At 38.2% G+C, this 16315-nt stretch overlaps 1 protein-coding gene across 1 annotated transcript in view; it reads left to right on the plus strand.

Annotated features, from left to right (window-relative positions):
* LOC110466431 (5-hydroxytryptamine receptor 1D-like) overlaps positions 1-11392 on the plus strand; it is a 36501-nt gene extending 25109 nt beyond the window's left edge. Inside the window, exon 2 of the mRNA XM_021522915.1 lies at positions 5547-11392. Within this exon, the coding sequence (XP_021378590.1) occupies positions 5547-6689 (1143 nt within the window). The 3' untranslated portion in view covers positions 6690-11392. The remainder of the gene's footprint in view (positions 1-5546) is intronic.
* The last annotated feature ends 4923 nt before the right edge of the window (positions 11393-16315 follow it).

Consider the following 16315-nt stretch of genomic DNA (forward strand, 5'->3'; position numbering starts at 1 on the left):
ACCTGTCACTGTATGTAATGTAGGGTCACATACCTGTCACTGTATGTAATGTAGGGTCACATACCTGTCACTGTATGTAATGTAGGGTCACACACCTGTCACTCAGTGTACCTGTCGGAGGTGTCTGTGGTATTGCTATGTTTAAGATTATACTTCTTATATTTCTAGAGCAGCATTGGTATGCGTCTCGCCATACACGGCCAATTTAGCGCCGGTCTAATGTTCTGTTGAGTCAAAGACGCAGGCAACTAGACATAATATAAGTGGTACTGGTGATGACGTCACAACCCCGCCAATATAGGACGAAATATTTAGGTTATGGTGTGGCTTGATTGGCTGGAACATACACGGACCTTTTATGACGTCCTTGTCCGCATAGTTTTAAATTAATGTTGGGAGGTCTGATTGGCTATGATTGTGCAGACATCATTATGACGTCATTATCCGCATAGTTTGAATTAGCTTTGCGGTTTAGAGGCAGGGTCATGTTTGATTTTGATACAACAAAGTAGGTCTGGAGATGATTTGCCATCTGGTTCAATTGGGGGTATCTATCTAGGTCAACTATCATGTGCAACATAACTTGTCCATTAGTCTGAATGTATAGTGTGTTCAGACCTCCCTCAGCGTGTCTCCATGGTTCCTATGTTATTATATTTTCAATGAAATCATATAAAGTGTGTAATGTGCGGATCGCACGTACACTCATTGTTTAAGCCTGTTCAAAACGTACAATTTTCTTTTAACGTAAAGGCATCCTTTATGGTAATAGCATTAAGGCTAAAAAGCCCTTTCTGACATTGCCTCTATCAAAGGATGCTATTCGATGCATTCGGTTCATTTAGTCACATGTGTCACTTATTAAAACAAGAATTTTATGTACAGTGTTTACTAGAGAAGAATATGTACCCCAATCCTAGTCTACGGTATCAAGTACAACACAGAAGTGTCGAGGGCTTTGTGACCATTTTTAACATGTGATCTGTCTTATCCCTACCTCTTGTTACACCAGGCGGACAACACATTTGCTATGACGTAATAGATGGTACTTTGGAAAGACAGATGTTGATCATGAGAAAGCTTTGGGGCATTGCCCTAGCGAATGGTATATCTTTGTACATACTGAGGTTTCCTTATTTCCGGAAGTGTTTCCATTTCCAAACGCTTATTAAGAAATAATCTACACTTTCAAAACAGTTAGGCTTAGTATTTAGAGGAATAATCTACCTTTTTGTGTTTTGAATGGAAACAATATGGATACTAGACGAAGCACTATTCTAATGTCCTTATAATGAAGGGGCGATAAAAGGCTAAAAGTGCATGTGTAATAGCAACATGTGTAACAATATAAACCGGTACTAAACCCTACTGATGCCTGTCGACCTAAGAATACACAAATAGCCTAGGGGTACTTAGGACTCATTCACGGATGTCAAGTACATAGGGGGGGGGGGGCATCACATGGGGAATTTAGTGACAACTAACATTCATATTTCATCTCTCGCTTTGTTTTACAAGGTAAATCCATTTTCCTTCTTTTGTGTAGCAAAAACTTACGAATCATAATCATTTGCTACTTTACTTCCGAATTTGTTTATGAATTTTGTAAATACATTTCTTAGGGAGTATGGTTCCCCTGTAGTGCGCTTAAAAAGCAAGGTCAACTTCACACACGGTATTGCGCGTGTATTACAGTCGAGATGTTATGCTACACGTGTTTTACGGCTAGCCTGTCGCTAGAACCAGATACAGGACATGTTAAAGTACATGAACTCTGGATATTAATCCCTTTAATTCCCTTTAGCCTGATTGATAACGAATAGGAAGTATACCAGTCATATGATGCTGATTCGGTTACCAGTGTACTTTTAGTGTCTGCCTCTCAATCCCAAACTTCTACACCAACGCCTACAGTGGTACCGCGAACATTGATGTACTATTTCGTCAATGATATAGTCCACGGGGAAATTCGTTCAATTCTAAATTAACTTTGATAAAATGGATTAAAAAACACACAAAATGACATATTGTTTTCATATTAAGATTGTACAGTGCCACATTTACAGATTTAGGCAGAAACAATTATCAAATTAATACAGTGGCACGTTAACGTAATATGTCTGAATTTCATATGTGTTGTAAAAAATGGAGGAACCAATTCATGAATAACTTAGATGAGTGATGGCCACATTCCTGTCGCACAACATACTTTGTTTGTAATGATAGAAAGCAAACCTTGTATCGTATAACAGGTTAACCCTGTATCGTATAACAGGTTAACCTTGTATCGTATAACAGGTTAACCTTGTATCGTATAACAGGTTAATCTTGTATCGTATAACAGGTTAAGTTCCCTGTACCGTATAACAGGTTAACCCTGTATCGTATAACAGGTTAAGTTCCCTGTACCGTATAACAGGTTAACCATGTATCGTATAACAGGTTAACCTTGTATTGTATAACAGGTTAACCCTGTATCGTATAACAGGTTAAGTTCCCTGTACCGTATAACAGGTTAACCATGTATCGTATAACAGGTTAACCTTGTATCGTATAACAGGTTAACCTTGTATCGTATAACAGGTTAACCTTGTATCGTATAACAGGTTAACCTTGTATCGTATAACAGGTTAACCTTGTATCGTATAACAGGTTAACCTTGTATCGTATAACAGGTTAACCTTGTATCGTATAACAGGTTAACCTTGTATCGTATAACAGGTTAACCTTGTATCGTATAACAGGTTAACCTTGTATCGTATAACAGGTTAACCTTGTATCGTATAACAGGTTAACCTTGTATCGTATAACAGGTTAACCTTGTATCGTATAACAGGTTAACCTTGTATCGTATAACAGGTTAACCTTGTATCGTATAACAGGTTAACCATGTATCGTATAACAGGTTAACCCTGTATCGTATAACAGGTTAACCTTGTATCGTATAACAGGTTAACCATGTATCGTATAACAGGTTAACCCTGTATCGTATAACAGGTTAACCCTGTATCGTATAACAGGTTAATAACCCTGTATCGTATAACAGGTTAACTTTGTATCATATAACACGTTAACCATGTATCGTATAGCAGGTTAACCCTGTATCGTATAACAGGTTAACCCTGTATCGTTTAACAGGTTAATAACCCTGTATCGTATAACAGGTTAACTTTGTATCATATAACACGTTAACCCTGTATCGTATAGCAGGTTAACCCTGTATCGTATAACAGGTGAATAACCCTGTATCGTATAACAGGTGAATAACCCTGTATCGTATAACAGGTTAACTTTGTATCATATAACACGTTAACTATGTATCGTACAACAGGCTAACCCTGTATCGTATAACAGGTTAACCCTGTATCGTACAACAGATTAACCCTGTATCGTATAACAGGTTAACCCTGTATCGTACAACAGATTAACCCTGTATCTTATAACAGGTTTACCATGTATCGTATAACAGGTTTTATAACCATGTATTCTATGCGAGTTTCTGTAAGAACTGCAATAGGAAGCTCCATTTAACTTTCGTGAAAACTACATACAGTTCTCCGTTAAAATCACATGTGAATTTTTGCATTGAAAAATGATCCTTTACTCATGGAGCTTTCCCTACCAGAAGTTGTTATTTGTTTATCGACTAAACACGGAAGCTGCTATTTAACACATTGTTTGTATTACAATCAGAATATTGATAAACAATTCATTTTCATCGTCAAAATAATATCCAACTTTAATATGATTACTATATTTTTCTAAGCGCACACAATCTTACTTAGAAAATTGTCATATCATATTTGCTGATACCCAGGGCCAATTCTGAAATTAGGATTAAAATATTGACTAAAGCGCCGCCGTCAGGCAAAATGAGTAAGGCTTTTAACTGTCGTTGAGATATGAGGATTGATTCGCTTTTGACAAATGAATAATATCGGTTTCAAAAGGTCTCTGGGCCAAAATATCATATAGCTGCAATATGCAATTTGAAATGATTTTATTTGTTTCACAAATACGAATCCCTACCAGCGTTGCGTAAAATGTCGTTCAAAAATAATGGGTAGCCGGATGGCACGTTGTATTTTTTTCTTGATTTCACGGCGGGGGTGAGATTTTCCTATCGTACATGAACAATAATGGTGTCACTCACCCTGCCCCGTACGTGTCACCCTACCCCGTACATGTCATCCTACCCCGTACATGTCACCCTACCCCGTACGTGTCACCCTACCCCGTACGTGTCATCCTACCCCGTACATGTCATCCTACCCCGTACGTGTCACTCTCTACCCCGTACGTGTCACTCTCTCCCCCGTACGTGTCACCCTCTACCCCGTACATGTCATCCTACCCCGTACATGTCTCCCTACCCCGTACGTGTCACCCTACCCCGTGCGTGTCCCCCTACCCCGTACTTGTCACCCTACCCCGTACGCGTCACCCTCTACCCCGTACTTGTCACCCTCCCCCGTACGTGTCACCCTCTACCCCGTACATGTCATCCTACCCCGTACGTGTCACCCTCTACCCCGTACATGTCATCCTACCCCGTACTTGTCACCCTCTACCCCGTACGTGTCACCCTACCCCGTACGTGTCCCCCTACCCCGTACTTGTCACCCTACCCCGTACATGTCATCCTAACCCGTACGTGTCACCCTCTACCCCGTACGTGTCACCCTACCCCGTACGTGTCACCCTCTACCCCGTAGGTGTCATCCTACCCCGTACGTCTCACTCTCCCCCGTAGGTGTCATCCTAACCCGTACGTGTCACCCCTCCCCCGTACGTGTCACCCTACCCCGTACGTGTCACCCTCTCCCCCGTACATGTCATCCTACCCCGTACTTGTCACCCTCTACCCCGTACGTTTCACCCTACCCCGTACGTATCCCCCTACCCCGTACTTGTCACCCTACCCCGTACGTGTCACCCTCTACCCCGTAGGTGTCATCCTACCCCGTACGTCTCCCTCTACCCCGTACGTGTCACCCTACCCCGTACGTGTCCCCCTCTACCCCGTACATGTCATCCTACCCCGTACTTGTCACCCTCTCCCCCGTACGTTTCACCCTACCCCGTACGTATCCCCCTACCCCGTACTTGTCCCCCTACCCCGTACGTGTCACCCTCTTCCCCGTAGGTGTCATCCTACCCCGTACGTCTCACTCTCCCCCGTACGTGTCTCCCTACCCCGTACGTGTCACCCTCTCCCCCGTAGGTGTCATCCTAACCCGTACGTGTCACCCTCTACCCCGTACGTATCACCCTACCCCGTAAGTGTACTTCTTGTATTCCATTTCCTCCCACATTAAAATATCATCCGCACTTCCATCCAGACCAACAAAAGTGATTAATATAAGTCGATAAAGCTTGTTTAATAATTGCTGTAAAATAAATGAAATTTAGTTGGTTTACAATTACGTTTGATTATGATTCATAAACAACGAAAACGGCATTCAAACTATGGTAAATCATTGAATTTGATTCTCAATCAGCATAAAGTTAAAACGATTAAACATTGTTACATTTGTTCATTTCAGGGTAACCTGACCCTCCGTGAGGCGTTTCGACACTTCATGGCCAGAGTGGGACACAGAAACCTGAGTGATGACGGCGACTACTCCTATGATGATTACCTCACCAACCTTCACAACAAAACTCGGGAATACATCGAGAGTCGAGGTCATCAGATTGACGACGACCGGGAACTCCTCCGGAAGCACATGTTTGTCGTAGCTATCATCATATGTGTCTTCACTGTTGTCTTCAATCTCGTTCTTCTTCTAGTCATTCTGACAAGTCGCAGTCTTCGGACGAAACCCCTTTTCTGGAATATCATCAGTCTGACCATTTCGGATCTGGTGGTCGGGTTGTTCGTGCTGCCCGTTAGACTGGAGTACACGGATGCAATGACGTGGAACCATGGCATCGCTATTTGCAAAGTCTGGTCAGTCTTGGATATAAGTCATTTCAGCCTTTCGGCTATGGTCCTGGTCAGCATATGCTCCGAGAGGATTTTGGCCAAAATGGAGACTATAACCTCGATCGGGACCCAGACCGTAAAGATGTTGTCAGTGGTGGTGACGGTATTTCCTTGGGCATTTCTCCTGTGTGTGTGTCTACCCGTGCTGATTGTTGGAGAAGAGAACATCCGCTACGAGAAAATGATACACTTTGGTAGTGTGTGTAACTACGTTTTGGAATCCTCTTTCTTTATCCCGTCAGTAACAGTCATGTACATTCTTCCTTCCAGTGTACTTATCCTTGTTGTTGTTGCCATGATGTGCGTCTACGTCATCAAAGGCACTGCCTGGGAACGCCTCAACTCGAATACCACAGAATCGGAGAGAAGGAGTTTGCGCATGTCTACGGTTGCTTCCTTGGTGGTTGGTATGGTTACCATTATATTTTGGTTTCCATACATAGTCCTGCTGTTTGTATACGTGACATGTCGAGATTACACATGTCTTCCCAGCCAAGTGACCTCAGCTATAATATTTATGGTATCTATCAGTACGTCAGCTGTGACGCCGTTCCTGTGGCTACTCATTGTCGAAGTCAGGGAAACGCTTGTTTCAGAAATGAATCCAATCTTGCATAAGATACATACGAGATTAGGATTCCGAAAAACACCAGTTGAACGGGAACACAGCACGGAGCTCTTGGTAGACAATGACTTGTAACTTCAGTAACACGCTCTAAATGTTGTTAACTTAACGGTAAATGTTCTCTCTGAACAGGAGCAATCAATGTCACTCTAACAAAGTTGACCTCTTAGGTTTCAGATGTTATGGATTTGCCTTTTTGACATGAATGACTACAAAATCAATGCAATTTAATGAACGTGTGATAGCGTGAATGTACAGAGGAGGACACAGAGCACCATATAAACAAACGGAGAATTCTGCTTACAGCGCGGCATGGAGAACGCCATTGCCACAAATCGCGCGGCATGGAAAACTGTAATGCCACACATTGCGCGGTAAGGAGAACAGTAGTGTCCGATATAGTCAGCGTAGCCGACGGACAGTAAGCACATAGAAACAATTATAATAAATCAACAAGAGCGATATTGTGTTGATGACATTTCTAACCTTAAAATCATTCAATTTGATATAATTGGGTTATCCTGCTTTGAGCGTCTGTTCGCCAAGCATTGTGTTGGCCTCCAAAACTGCAATATGTTGGTGTCTAATGAATGAGCGTGTTGAGTTGTTGTTACGAAGGTTTAGTCAAAACGTTATGATGAAATTCGATCAATGCAATTTCAATATGTGTTTATTTACTTCTTGACAGTCTGCATTACTTCTTCAGCGATCGTGTTAGAGACGTATCAGTTCAAAACCACACAAAGGCAAAACAGTTTCAGTACAACTAATTGTTTTTAAAAGTGGAGTATGGGATATGTTCCTTTTGAATCTCAAATCATATCATGTGCATAATCAATATTACATGTACATAAAACGTGATCTTATCTTTTAGGTGATTTGAATATTACCCGATTCCATTGGGAACAAATACCGGTATGGTATCGTTTCATTGAATTTATGTTGATGACCCCTGTTTTATGTTGATGACCCCTGTTTTATGTTGATGACCCGTGTTTTAGATGTTATCGAAGGAGGTCTGTGTACTGCTTTATTGGCAACTGCACTGACAACCTTTGAAACTTTATATTTAAAACATTGAAAGTACCAAGGTGTCTAGAAAGAGTAGCTTGAAGTGCTTCATATTTGCGAGATATAATTGTCAGACTCGGTGTTTACACCAAACTTAAGAAAGCTGTGGATTTGTCCCCAAAAAGGCTTGTATTTAAAATATCAATGTTCACTGTTATTGGTGGAGGTTTCTAACGACCTTAGATAATAAATGGTTGCAAACGTTAATTAACACGGTTCAATAAAATGGAAATTTATCCGGATTATAAAGCAAACCACTTTTAATATAATTTGATAAACGGCTTATAAACTGTAAATAATACCGGTGAAGTACAATTCAGACATATCGTTTATATTGTTTATAATATCTGTGTTTTTACATCATATTTCGTACTGTTTTGGAAATCATCAACAAAAAATGTCGACCAGCCTTACATCATAAAAAATGATATTCAAAAAAGTAATGATCTTTGATATTCTTTGCGTTAAACTACAGTGTAGTTTGGAAATTGCAACAATGTGATATGACAAAACATACAATATGAGACCAAGTCCAAATTTGTGATACCGATTTATTTCATATTCAGAAAATCATTTCGACAGTATCGTGACAAGATTCATAACAAGTAATACTGACAAATTCTTAAATGGAAACATTAAAACCAGAACCGACACGACAAGGGACCAATCTTCCGTTCGGAAGAGACAGGTTGCTGGGTAAAACGGGTTCGATGCAAGTTTGAGAGTCCCGCGGCTTTTTTAACTGTATGAGGCCTTAAAGTAGCGAGACCCACCATACAGGCATGAAGATAGCGAGTTCTACCCATTTGCTTCTATGAGTAGGCCTTCAGGTAGAGATACGCACCACCTGTCTACCTTTACTGCTTTGCTTCTTTAAATGAGCCTTAAGGTAAAGAGACCCACAACTTGCCTACTGCATACAGGCTTTATGGTAGCGAGTCCCGCCACTTTTCTACTTTATACAGGACTTTAGGTAGCGGATTATACCGCGTTGCTTCTGTAAATGGACCCTAAGTTAGATAGCTCACTACGTTTACATTATATCAGAATTATACCCCTCTGGATGACGTTTACAGTTAAAACATTTAGCAAACGTATTGACCGGCAGCGCAGTAGAATGAGGGCCAAGGCTGGAGCCCCCGAAGCGGAACTCATAATAAATAATTTTGTTTTGAATAATTCTTTGCATAGTATATGATAAAGCAACTTTACGTAAGAAAACTGCTGAACTATTTGGGGTAAAAAAACAGTCTTTGTTTGAGATACAATGTGTAGTGCTGGGATCCTTTAAACTACAAAATGTGTGAAGTGGTGGGGGTACAAGCGGTCTTACTTGATAGTACCCCACACATAACCTGGTCCTCAGTACAACCTGTAACAAGTCGATTGTTTAATCAATATCATGTTTTGATAAAACAGTTGAAGCCGTGGAATATAGATAAGTCACATTCTGTCTCAAATACCAGTATAATGTGTATACTGGTCTAATCATTCTTCGGGGTCATATCGCAATTTATAATAAAAATATTATTCTTGAATATGGTTTCTCCATTTTGGAGGGTTTCATCATCTATGGGACCACTTCATTCGGATCAGAATAGTTACTATCTATATGTTTATGTCACTTCGTTACCTGTCCACTTTGTCTTTCGGTGATTTCTCAAATTTATCCATTGTAATTATTTTTCTTAAATATATCCATTTTAAATTTTAACTGTTAGTCATACATCCCTACACGTCTTAAATGAATTACAGTTTGAATATGTATACATATTTTTTTAATGTGGATAAATGGATTATCTAAATTTCCACATTGATTGTCATAATATTATTTGAAATCACCTTTGTAAAGTACTGTATGATATAATTATATATTACAGTGTGTATGAATATCATTTTCTTTGCTTTTTGATATACATAAATTGTAGAAAAACCTTAAATGGGTCCGATGTTTAATAGAATGAATGGGAATGTCATACATATAACTATGAAATCGGATTTTTCCATGGAGTCCCAATTATGTGGGTTTTCCCCGACAAAACACCATTTCGTGGTTAACAAGTTCAATGTACCCACTCAAAAGGAGAATAGATTGATATCAAACTTGTAACTATTTCGTGAATCTATGAATTCAAAGATGAAAATTTCCAAGGAAATCGACGAATTTAAAAAACCTACCTACCAAAAATAGTGATTTCCCAGTATGTATTCATTAGGTAGCTCATAGAAAAGATATGTACAGTCATTGTATCGACTAGACTGACTTTATGTCATTGTCGCGTTTTTCAGTCGCTTACAAAATGACATCGCTATTTTCAAGTTTCATCATATATATTTTCATCAAATTATTCAACATATGCGCGATGGTTTCGTCAGAAATTTTAAGTACTTGTATTAAATAGTTCACCATGACCTTAGATAACAACTGCATCATTATAATGTTTTATACAGAAATATGTAGTTATCTTCTTTAAAGAGCAAAACAAAAAAAATAATTGATAAGATCTAAAACATTGTATTAAACATTTGTCGTTTCTTTTATCTTACATTTTCTAACCTAGTAACTTATCCGAAAATAATACACTTCTTTACAAGTAATCAATTAAAACATGAAATCGAGTATATTATCACACACAAACACACCTGTATATAACTACAACCTGATAATGCAAACCGTTTGATATAACTTAATCATAACTTGATATCAATCTATACACGTCTACGGTATTCATACATGAAGTAAAATAGAAAATAATAAAACGAAAGCGCCATTAAAAAAAGGAAACATCGAACTTCAAAGTAGTTAATTATGTAAGGTCTGTACACGCATCGCCCAGTGAGATGAGGTAAGGTCGTTTCTGTATCATATAACGTACTACCTGTGAAATTCATCAGTAGCACCGTTCAGGTAAAAGGCTGTAATATTGAAATGATTTTAATAGAAACGGGGGTGTTATGATGATACTTAAAAGTGACAAATTTAATCTTAAATCTTTTAAACCATATTTATTGTTGTTGTGGAAATGGTTTGCCGCGTTTAAACGCCTAACTTTCCGCAAAGCTCTTTTTGATTACTGCATGATAGTTACATATGTATATAAAGTGTATTATTTTTTATTTGCGCCATACATACACATTTAAACATTATAATGTATACTGTAACTCTGCGCCAATTATGTTACATATGTTATTCAACGTTGTGCCATAAATATTCGTCAAGATATATTGTATTATTAGACTTGAGTCAAATGTGTAGCCAATAGTGTATGGTATTACTCGCGAAGGACGTATTATTGAGCAACCTGTTTACCAGTTATTCAGGTAAGGTATAAGGGCCGTATGTACATGACATTGTTTATGATGAGTGACATATGTAAATGAGGGATATTTACATAGAGATGGGGACTGTGTAATATTGTTTTGTTCTAGATATCAACGTTAAGCCTTGTGTCAAAGTTGTCATATATATCTACATATGCTATAAAAGTGCTGTTTTGTATTCATACAGCCAGAAGAGATTGTATACTGTGTCTGTACTTGTATGGACTACCCTGTGTGTTGTTGTGTATATGTTATGTACTTGCAATTCGTGTAACGCGCTGTGCACAGTATGCTGGTGTTCCGTTGATCTGTGTGCCTCTATATCCCGTTTGACAGGAACCGTCCATGTATCTGATTGTGTAAACAATAAAATCGATGTTGTGCTAGCTCCAGCCTTAGTTTGTCTATAGCTGTAGCCACCTAATCTGACACGCTAATGTGGTACTGGACACATGACCTTTTTATAGGATTGTTTTCGAGTGGACAGGCAGATTGATCGTCTCCACTGTTAATGGGGTATCATACTATTCTTGTTTACAATCTGGTTTCTGGGGCATTTTTCTGTGATAGTTTTGCTGGTAAATATAATTTCCAAATCATTTATGTGCGATTTTATCCCAATGTGATAAAAAAAAAAACTTGTTTTGTTAATATATAAACAACCCATACAATATAATTTATACAATATCAGACAATAGGGGGCAATCCACAAATAGCCATTTTATTCAAATTAATTAATTTCTAACAATGGCGAATAATGGGATTTCGCTCGATGTCAGTTCAGGGTTTGTTATTAATCGCAGTAAACAGAGACGGTTGATCAACGACCACATAGAACAACAAGTAATGTATTACACAGTACGCATTGTCTTTAGTAATATCCGGTAAAACATTGTATACACAGAAATGTGTAACACATGTGAGTCCGCTCTTATCCACCGTGCAAAGTGTGTCTCCAAGACTGGTGGTATTTGTAGAGGGTCCGCTGCTGGCAGCGGTTTAGTTATTCCAATAACGGACTCCCAATCCCGTGGCATTTGTGAGATTCTGAACACTAAGACCCAGACAATTCGTCCACAAATATACAGTAATTTACAGCATACAATCTTGATACAAGTCGTTTCCAGATCTGATGTAATTGTGACAACGTCCCGAAAGAGAACCGAAATCCGTTGAACTTGTAATAGTATATACCGGACAAATAGTTTGTCGAAAGTGCTCAAAACATGAAAACAAAATCATAGTGGGAAGGATTTTTAGTGTATATGAATTTGTTGAAAATAGAAGTCGATAAGAATCAAGTTTTCCTCCAATCAACTGGTATCCTAACAAAGTTCTGTCAAGGTACACAAATATTCTTCGACAACAGAGACAGATTTTGTGATCGGGTTCATGAGGAAGGGTAGAATTAATATAGAACAGGTAATAACTGTCACGGGGAGAGTTACAGAAGTCCACCAAAGAGCCCGTGTAGTCGCACGAGATGCGTTGGAAAACATTTGCATTGCCTCCATACCCTTGCTGGGTCAGTTGGAGCAAACAAAAAGGGACTGTTAGCATCACTTTGGCGTAGACCCATAAATATATCGATCAATTATAGGCCATGGCGGCCATGCTTGATGACCGATCGGAAGATGAAACGCGTTCTGCACATTTACACAGCATGGCGGCCATGCTTGATGACCGATCGGAAGATGAAACGCGTTATGCACATTTACACATGCCCATCGATGCTGAGGATCCAGCCAGCACGAGAGGACCAAGAAGTAGAAAAGAAGGATGCATAATAATATGAAGAAGAAACGCAACAAAATCAGAAGGCCCCCACTTTGTTTGGGGGAATAAAAAACAACTAGCAGTGAAGGAGAGAGGGAGATATTACGATATTTCATATTTCAAAACATGTATTGTATTGTATTGTATTGTTTATTAGCTTCAAGCCTTGCGGCTCATAGGCATATTATTACAACATTTATACAGACGTGCCCAAAAAGGACAATTAAAATAAGTTTACTAATAATTTCGGTAACTTGACAGTATTGTAAGGCTTAATTACAAATGGACAACAAATAGTAGTTATATAATCACCTGTGGTACACCGAGAGGGGGATAGTTAGTATCCTGTACGTTAGAAGACGAACCTAAAGTTAATAATTGTAAAATATACTAATTTCGAAATCTTGACCGTACTAGAAGGCTTAAGTGCAGGTATATTACGAGATTAAATATTTCTTTTTTATTATGTATTGCTAGCAACTGCATCAGTTTAAATGAAGACGGTCTGTTCCAGTAATATTTTTTATGTATTTCTTACGAAAATCTGCATAAAGTGGACATATTAAAACATAATGAAATTCGTCCTCAACTGAGTGTTGATCACAATAATTACTAATTATACTAACCCTTGGGGTATTAGAATATCTGCCTTCTTCAATGCATAACTGATGTTACGAAAGTCGAAATTTTAGAAACTAATCTAAGGTAAACATCCGAAATAGACGTTGTCAAATAATACTGGAGCGTAAAACTATCTATCAAAAACCTGAACAAAAAACATTTTGATAAATTTTCAACAAATTCGTTCCGCTTTTGAATGAAGTTATTTATTAAACGCTGCTTAAAACATTGTAAAAACACATTTTCATTCACTACATAATGATTTAACCAAACATCCCCGAAACGCGAAGTTACTAACAAGTTTTTGACTTGGCATCGCCATTTATAGTTTCTGTGATTACATTCATCACGTAAAATCAAAACTTTGATATATATATTTATCTGACGTCACATATTGCTATGTTTATCATTACATGAACTTGCTTTTATAACAAACATGCATGTATGTCTGAAAATATATATACCGCAGCATTAGCATACAAAAAAACACCGGAAATTATGGAACCATCAAAAATAATAACTACGGGAAAAATCACAACAGTAGGAAACATATCAAGGTATTATTGACGCCTCTAATAAGAAATAAATTTTAACCCTTTCACCCCCATGTAACTTTAATAAACTCTACCTTGCATTGATCTGGATAGGTCCATTATGGTCTATAGTTGTGAAAGCTTTAGTAGTGTATTGGTCACCAGACGTATATGTCCAGAACCTCTTTAGTAGAGGAGATGTTACTGTAGAGCAAAGGAAAGCTAACGACCGTCAAATACAAGTGATTAATAAATCGTTATTATCAGGATAATAGGAAGGTAAGAGCAAACGAGTAACAAGTAGTTCTAAACATTCTTGCTATTTACGAACAAACATAATCCACTCATTTGAATGAGAAATAAAAAAAAAATGGGAAATATCTTTAATTACTATTGAATTATCCTTGTATGAAGTAAGCTTAATAAAATATAAAAGTAGATCAGCTAGAAGTTCTTCCAATTAAAGTGACTTTATTTTTAAGAAGGAAATCAGTATAACTGCTAGTGAAGTGAGATTATATGTATATCGTGCAAAAATTGTACCCACGTATGTTTATTTATGCTGGTCTCTGCGGAGTACAGTGTACGTACCGTACATTCACCAGGCATCGCTGTGGTGAACAACATAGGAAGTTCATAAATGTCTTAAACGTTTCCGATAACACTTGTCTTTATTCTACTAGTTTGTCTGGTAACCGATCTGATCGCAATCTGATAATCCTATTAATTGAGACGCTGTATGTCATACCATTCGGAACACCTCTCCCCGATTACAGTTCCTTCCATCGAAGATGACAGAATCGGCCGAGGAGTTTCGAGTGAGTTCCTTTTATAAAAGATGACCGAACCGGCCGGGGTGTTCCGATTGTATGTCATACCTGCTACTTGCATGTCCAGTTGAATGCGTCTACCACAACTGGATTGAAAATTGAATTTCTAGATGTTAATAGATTCCGTTAAATTCTTTCTTGAGAACTAGGGGAATCCTACTTTGACATCCTCCATTATTCTCACGGCAGTTTTATCGCTGGCTCTAAAAGTTTATTAACCAAACTAATACCGAACCGCTTATTTCAGACTCGATTGATAAATGAACTTTTAGATGATCATGGCATTTCATAGCATTTTGTGGTGCTACAAATTAGCTAGAAATGTCACAAACATTGTAAATAAAAATTTCTATAATAATGTTCAAAATATGTCTAGCTATCTTTTTTAATGATACGAACGCACGCTATATATAAACTGCATTTTATCAAACACTGTCACAGGGTCCTTCGTTTCTCATTTATTGACTGTGTACACTACAATTGACTGTGTACACTACCATTGACTGTGAACACTACCATTGCCTGTGTACACTACAATTGCCTGTGTACACTACCATTGACTGTGAACACTACCATTGCCTGTATACACTACCATTGCCTGTGTACACTACCATTGTCAATGTACACTACCATTGTCAATGTACACTACCATTGACTGTGTACACTACCATTGCCTGTGTACACTACCATTGACTGTGTACACTACCATTGACTGTGTACACTACCATTGACTTTGTACACTACCATTGATTGTGTACACTACCATTGACTGTGTACAGTACCATTGTCAATGTACACTACCATTGCCTGTGTACACTACCATTGCCTGTGTACACTACCATTGACTGTGTACACTACCATTGACTGTGTACACTACCACTACCATTGACTATGTACACTACCATTGACTGTGTACAGTACCATTGACTGTGTACACTACCATTGACTGTGCACACTACCATTGCCCATACTAAACTTTCTCTTTATAGAAGCTCGTTTCCAAGAATGGCAACCGGCGTTACAAACATACGAGAAAACATTTCAAGCAAATTTTGTTGTAAATACTACGTCGATCGTATATTCTCCCCTGAATTTGTAATCAATTAAACTTTATTTCATACCTCCTGAACAAGAAACCAATCCCATTATTGAATATATTCTCCTGGACTTGAAATATGTTACACCCTTAAATGAAACGTTCACACTTCATAAATAGATAAGTTTAATTCTTATGTGCATAAGAGTTTTGTTAAGGAGCGACAACGAACACAGATGATTTTATTTCTTACAAGCTCCTGTGTTTCCGAACGCTTCTGTAGAACAGATGAACAGGAAAGGCAATTATTGTGTTAGAAATACACATTTTTTTTTACAAAAATTGACATTTGTCACTTTATATATGATTTTAAGTCACGATAAGTATAAAATCCTTTACAAACGGTGCTGAAATGACAAAAAACACAGGTCTTCTAAACAAAGGACTCTATTTCACTCTAGAAACGTATGAAATATATCTTCATCATATAACTTTATATTTCACTGACTAAAA

The sequence above is a fragment of the Mizuhopecten yessoensis genome, unplaced genomic scaffold, assembly GCF_002113885.1.
Source record: "Mizuhopecten yessoensis strain PY_sf001 unplaced genomic scaffold, ASM211388v2 scaffold1673, whole genome shotgun sequence".
Classification (NCBI taxonomy): domain Eukaryota; kingdom Metazoa; phylum Mollusca; class Bivalvia; order Pectinida; family Pectinidae; genus Mizuhopecten; species Mizuhopecten yessoensis.